Genomic DNA, 7,043 nt, shown 5'->3' on the forward strand with positions numbered 1-7,043 from the left:
TGGTGGCATGGACAGTACACGTTCAAAATGCAGCTTGCCCAGGAACTTCACCCAAGAGATTTCAGATTGGCACAGGAGGAAAACCTCCAAATGCCAGAGGAAGTCTGATTGGAGCTAGCCAGGTCACACTGACTCTGCTCACATACCTCTCTCAGCCAATCAGAAGAATCCATAAACAGGCACAAGATTTTGGGGTATGTGTCGCAGGAGCCTGGCAATTCGCAGACTTTCCATCCTCCGTCCCTCCCTGGCTTCCATCCAGGGCTCCTGAGCTGTTCTGCAGAATATCCATCCATACAGACTGGCTCACACGCAGATAATTTGGCATGTCATGATATTTCTGAGTGCTCTCCCTCTTTCTCTCCCCTCTCCCCCCTATCTTTTTCTTTCCCCTCATCCCCTGTCCTTTTGTATTCCTGATCTGTGTGTTTTTTCAGTCTTCTTTCTCATGGACTGGGATGTTTTCTCTCTTTAATGCATCAGGAAGTGATATACAATGAGGAACCTCTCATCCCCTCTGCATCAGGGAGAGAATTATTGACTGAGCGCTGAGCAGTCCAGTAATTGATTTAAACCATATCCTCACTCTCTCTCTGTCTCTCGCTTGGAGTGGCTGGTTCCGTCCTTCTGGTTCATTTCATTTAATTGGATTCCCTGAGCTGCAAAGCCGAGGGAATAAAATCCACCGAGAATGTTCACTTCAAAATCCAACTCTGTGTCCCCTTCTCCGTCCATGGAGCAGGCAGACTCGGATGCCCTGGACATCAGCACCAAAGTGCAGCTGTATGGAGTGCTCTGGAAGAGACCCTTTGGAAGGCAGTCTGCCAAGTGGTCCAGAAGGTAAGCAGCTATGGGACTCTTAACAGCTGCAGTCATGGAGGGACTTCCTAGCTGGAAAAAAAATGCCAAGTTCCAGGTGTGTAGGTGGGTTAGATAAGCAGGTGGATCTTCTGTGGGCATGACCAGTAGGGCAGCGAAGTAATATCAGATGAGTTTGGACAGATCTGGAGGGAGTCATAAGCAAGGTGACTTATGACTGAGTTAGATTAGCAATGTTAACCTTTGTCAATAATTACCCCCTTCTCACACTGCTTTATGCACAGTGCAGGTCTGCCTGTTTTCATTTAGTCCTACCATCCCCCGTCTCCTTTGCCACATACACATCTCTTTAGGACTGTGTTGGGTACCAATCTGCTTATTCACAGCTTCACATTGAGATAAGACTGTGGGAGCTGAAATGGCTGCTTGTCTCTCTTGACCCCGAGTAGTGAGAGTTCATTTATCAGTGGTGGTAAAGCTCTATGAGAACATGAGATGCAAGATTATTTTAGTGAAGTGGCTAGTATGTCTGTGTGTGCATCTGTTTTCCTCTTGTTTCCTGAAAGGGCTTTAGAACTGTTTCCCTGTGTGCCATAGAGACTGTACTGCTAGCATCAGCAGGCGATTCTCCTGTGGGGAAGGATGGTCTGTATCCGGATCCCTGCTATTGCCATCAAGTTTCATGCAGCCATGCTGTGTTGCACAGTGATAGTCACGGAGTCAGTAGCTTGGCTGTGCCCTCATTACTGCATCATCAAGGATGAAAGTGTGTACTTTGCTACAAAAGCTAGGGGTAAGGTGAGGTTTTTAAAGTTAATGTTGTTTCTTTGCAAAGTTCACTGCATTTTTAGAAGTTTCTTCAAGTGACCTTCAAACAATGAGGGGTGGCTGTTGTGCATACATACACTTTTGTAAGGAGGCATTTTTGTACTTCTTTATCACCTTCCATTTGAGGCCATTACAAACTCTGATAAATTAAGCCTCTCATCACCCCCCTGCAGGAGGCAAGCTTCATTATTATTAGGTACTGAGGTGGTTAGTAGTGTTAGTCCAAGGTCAGGTGGAAAGTAGGTCAGTTACAGTAGGGTGGCACCTTAGGCCACTTGTGATCTAATGGTTTAGGTCTGGGTTTAGGTCAGTGATTTGCAGGTGGCTTTGGGCAGGTGACTTTACTATTTTTTTTCAGAGTCGTCTTCTGTAAAATGGGGCTAATAAGTTGCCCACCTTTTGCAAAGGGGTTTGATACCCACAGATTAAACAGCACTATACAATGCAAAGGTCTTTAATTATCCCATTTTACCACTAAGGGAAATTGAGGCGCTGAGAGGCTAAGTCACTTGTAAGATCACACAAGAAATCTGAGGGGATGTGCATACCCTAGAGACACCCAGGTTTGCTTTAAACAACCTTGCCTGGGTACCTCAAACAGTCCAACTGTTGTAGCATGGAGTTCTGCAGTGCTTCTCAGTATGATTATTTACCCTGCATGGAGTTTCATACTATTGCACCTAGATTGGTTTGAGCAGCCAAAACAGTGTGTACAAGTTACCTCCAGTCTCCCTCCACTACCTGCCGTCTGCAGCATGCACACACACAACCTGAGCTAGGAATAGCAACCATCTGCTATCCACATGCATTCACCACTGACCATCATGCTCAACTTGCAGAAATACTGTTACAGAAAAAAGCAATTTGACATTGAGGCGTCTCTCCGGCAATGTCGAGACCTCTTTCTTTTTATCTGTGCTGTTAATTTTTTTCTGCAAACTGTGGCTTTTTTTTCTAGGAGATAATTTGTGGTGATATAACTGCTGCTCAGTTCATAAGCAATTGTTAATTGAATTACACTTGAAAAGAAATATGACTGTGTCACTGAAAGAGACCAGAAAGGATAATTGAGTGCTAGGCCTCCAGGGGAAATTATAAGTAGTTCTTAAAATGCTTGTTTCTCCCTAATCAAGATTTCCTGCAACCATGCTGTCCAGCTCCGCCTGACATCTATATCATTATTTATTTAACACTGAGCTATTCCTAGAATTCGCCCCTTCTTCAGCAAGTTGTAAATATTTTAGTGGTAGCAGGTGGCAAGAGGTGGTGAAGACCCTTTCAAGGCAGAAAGAGGGTGGGATATTTGCTGCAATTGCAAGGACTCAGAGCTCTGGGAGAAGACAGAAGGGAAGAGGGCTGGTACTAATTAGGGACAAAAAAAGAGGAGAGTGGGATTTAAAGGAAAGGAATTGGGGTAAAGAGTCCAGAGTAAAGAGTCTGCTTTAGTGATGGCCATGATCAAAGGGGAAGCAGGAGGAACTAAGGGGGTAGAGAGACGGTTTCTTGGAAAGGTGAGGGTGAAGCCTGGAAGCAAAGCAGGCAGAAGGGGCACAGAAGGAAATGGGAGCTTGAAAGGCAAGAGCCCAGGGGAAAAGGAAAATAGAATGGCAGATGGTCAGTGTTGAGCAGGGAGGAGGCGTGAGGAAAGGGAAGGGAACAGAAAATGCCCCTGTTATGGTCCCTTCAAGTTCTGTAACATGTGGAAGCTTCACAGACTTTCCCATCTCTTGTTTGTGGCCTCTGCTGCATCTCTCCAGTAAGCCTCTCGTTTAAAATGTGTAGTGATAGGCATCAAAGCCTATTACCACCCTACTGCATGCTTGCCAGGGCTCTTGGCATGTCACATGTCACACATGGCCAAGGGCTAGGACTTAATGAGGCTGTAGCTAACTTCTCCCTGAAGACAGCTCTTGTACATCAGCTGGGCCTCCAAAGCAAAGCTTTCACTAAAACTAGAGTTGCTTTTCTTTTTCTTTCTTTTTTTCTGTGACTGCAGAGGGAGTTTGCTGGGAAATAGAAGTTCTTGCTCACTGCCAGAGGCATAGCATGCAAAATAATGCACCCTGAGCACCCCATCTCCTACCCTTCCCTTAAGAGCAAGGCAAAAATCAATCCCAGGGGACACCCCTCCCCTCTACGGGACAGGGAGGTCCGAGTGAGGGAGATCCCCTGTCCAGGTCAGGAAAACAGATCTTACCATGACAGGCTGAGAGCCATGGGGCTCTTTAGCATGGAAAGGCGCAGGCTCAGGGGTGATCTGATGACCACCTATAAGTTTATCGGGGTGACCACCAGGATCTGGGGGAACGATTGTTCACCAGAGCGCCCCAAGGGATGACAAGGTCAAACGGTCACAAACTCCTGCAAGACCGTTTCAGGCTGGACATAAGGAAGAATTTCTTTACTGTCCGAGCCCCCAAGGTCTGGAACAGTCTGCCAGCGGAGGTGGTTCAAGCACCTACATTGAACACCTTCAAGAGTAAATTGGATGCTTATCTTGCTGAGATCCTATGACTCCAGCTGACTTCCTGCCCTTTGGGCAGGGGGCTGGACTCCATGATCTGCTGAGGTCTCTTCCAGCCCTAATGTCTATGAAATCTATGAAAAATCAAATATAACTTTTGAAATGTGCATGAATTTGCTGGAGTATACATAAAGTTAAAAAAAAAACCCACAACAAACTAGGCAAAGTATAAACAAAGGATATTCTATCATTAGTCCTGTAGCCATTACAGTTAAATGTCCATCTCTTATTTAGATTTATAAAACAAAAACTAGCTTTCTTGAGCGTCATGATAGGGCCTCAGTACTTTGCTGTCAGTCATTTCTACACCCAAGTTAATATTATGACACCTGAGCTCAGGTTTATAGCTGGAGCGAGAAACAGTCTGCAGCACTGTAAAACAGAAGAGAGGAACGGCTAATAGATGGCAACATTGCAGAAAAAAGGGTAGTTTGAATAGTGAGACATCAAGACCATTAAAAAGTATAGAGGATCATTAGCACCTGTGAAGTGGAGATAGATAAACAGGAATCAAGGAGAAGATAATGAGCCATGAAGTCAATAGACTCCTATCAGTGCTACCTGATGAAATGTGGCTGTCCCTCCCAGGCAGTTGGTTTTAAATTTGGGTGGAGCAGTAATCATAGGGGGTGCAACTGCACCACTACCTTCCCCCGCCCTGCCCCCCAGTCTGCCCCGGGCAGGAAACAGAAGCAACAGGAAGTAGTGTTATACTGAAGATTTGCAAAGCATAGCCCAGGTACCCAAGGATGGAGGAGTGCTGGCCATGCCTTATGTATGTGATGTTTGACTGGTAAGGATTCTGATTCAGGTTTTTCATAGCACTTACCTCAATAGTACCCAAGTGCCAGTCACACTGGTTTATCCTCATTGCCCTCCTTGATGCAGGGAAGTGTTGTTATCAAGCCTGAATTACCGATGAGAGAAAAAGTGATTTGCTCAGGCCATTAAGAAATTGTGTAGCTGAGAAAAGAATGGCTCAATACCTTCAGTTTCCTGTTGGCTGCTACTGGCCCGGTGTGTAGATATGGATCTGGTGCCTGGATGGTATGTGTGAAGGGGATGCTGAAAGTCCTGCTGCTACAAACTTCTACATGTGCAAGCCCCAGCTCTGTTTGCATAATTAAATGGTAATACCCCAACACTCCCAGTCTGCAGACCCAGAGCTGCAGAGGCCAGGGATCTTGCCGTAGAATCTAGGTCCAGGCAGCGGCAGGGTACACTCAGGGTTAAGAAATGAAGGCCCTCTGTGTTAGACTGCTGATGATGGCTGCCTTTAACCTAGTCTGGGCTGTTACTACAGCACCTCCTCTGTAGCTGGCTGTCAGGAAGGTATTCAAAAATCCTCAGGTAGGGGAGATGTTCAGAATCAAGGCACCCATTGTAGCAGTCAGCAAATGCTGTTGAACTTAAGCAAGCTAGGAAAACATGGTTTCCTGGATGAGTCCCCAGTAGTTAGCATTTTATTACAATAGCCCTCTCCCAAACTCGGAGAAGTGTGTGCACTACAATGTCCTTCCACCCCCCCAATCAGTCATATCTCAGCAGTGACAGTGAAAATGCCTTTCTGCCATGGGACTATCAATGGCATAGAGGAACCAAGGGAATATAGATCAATAGTAACTAATCCATCTGCCAGTGTCATAAAGAAATCCAGCTTCCTGTCCTCTTAAACATCTACATTGTCAATACTTGGCTTAAAGAAACTCCATGCTATTGACTGAATGAATTGAAGAGTGGAGAGGTTGAGGGGAGCTAAGGATTGAGTCCCATAGTCCAGACTTGGGTTAACCTTGCACTGAAGTGAATGGAAGCTTTGCCTGTGTAAAGACAAGGTTTGGCTCTGTGAACACTGGTGAGAGATACTGGAACCCATTTTCTGCTGCTTGAGTAACCATTTCCATAAGAAGAGTGATGCTTTCCCATTTCCAACAGATTAGAATAGCCATGATTTACACCCACTTTTCTCAACTATAAATAGTTGCACAGGGTGCAAAGCAGAGGGAAACCTGAAGAATTTGCAAGCTGAGGAGAAGCAGCAGCAGAGATGAGGGCTATTTCAATCCAGCCTCTTACTATAATGTGTTGTACCTTAAAGCCCAAACTGTATCATTGGAAAAAGGCATACATAGTGTCCATCTTTAAGACAGGAAAGAAGGAGCATTTGGGGACTTACAGACCAGTCAGCCTGACCTCAGTACCTGGAAAGATCACAGAGCAGGTCTTCAAGGAATGTATTATGATGTAGCACATTAAGGAAGACAAGGTGATCAGCAAAAGCCAGCATGGAGTCACCAAGAGCAAGTCATGCCTGACCAGCATAATTTCTTTCTATGATGAAGTGTCAGGCTATGTGGAGGGAAGGGAGGTTGGGGAAGCAGTGGATGTGCTAGGTTTTTGACACAGTCTCCCATGACATCCTCATTAACAAGCTAAGGCAGTACAGACTAGATGAAAGTCCTGTAAGGTGGAGGATACATACCTGGTTGGATCATGCTCAATGAGCAGTCATAAATGGCTTAATGTCTAGCTGGGAGGAGGTATTAAGTGGGGTTCCCTAGGGGTCTATCCTGGGATCAGTACTATTCAACATCTTCATTAATAATTTGGACAATGGGGTAGAATGCACATTTAGCAAATTTGCAGATGACACCAAGTTGGATGGATTTGCAGATACTTTGGAGGGTGGGGCTGTTTCATAGATTTCATAGATTTCATAGACATTAGGGCTGGAAGGGACTTCGGGAGATCATCGAGTCCAGCCCCCCACCCCAAGGGCAGGAAATCAGCTGGGGTCATAGGATCCCAGCAAAATAAGCATCCAATTTACTCTTGAAGGTGTTCAATGTAGGTGCTTGAACCACCTCCGCTG

The 7,043-nt window shown here is 45.5% G+C and overlaps 1 protein-coding gene across 1 annotated transcript in view; it reads left to right on the top strand.

The window, feature by feature from the left end:
• The first annotated feature begins 208 nt into the window (after positions 1 to 208).
• PLEKHD1 (pleckstrin homology and coiled-coil domain containing D1) overlaps positions 209 to 7,043 on the top strand; it is a 49,776-nt gene continuing 42,941 nt past the window's right edge. The window contains exon 1 of the mRNA XM_019552301.1: positions 209 to 840. Within this exon, the coding sequence (XP_019407846.1) occupies positions 692 to 840 (149 nt within the window). The 5' untranslated portion in view covers positions 209 to 691. The remainder of the gene's footprint in view (positions 841 to 7,043) is intronic.

Source organism: Crocodylus porosus, unplaced genomic scaffold (assembly GCF_001723895.1).
Source record: "Crocodylus porosus isolate Cpor-Errol unplaced genomic scaffold, CroPor_comp1, whole genome shotgun sequence".
Lineage (NCBI taxonomy): Eukaryota > Metazoa > Chordata > Crocodylia > Crocodylidae > Crocodylus > Crocodylus porosus.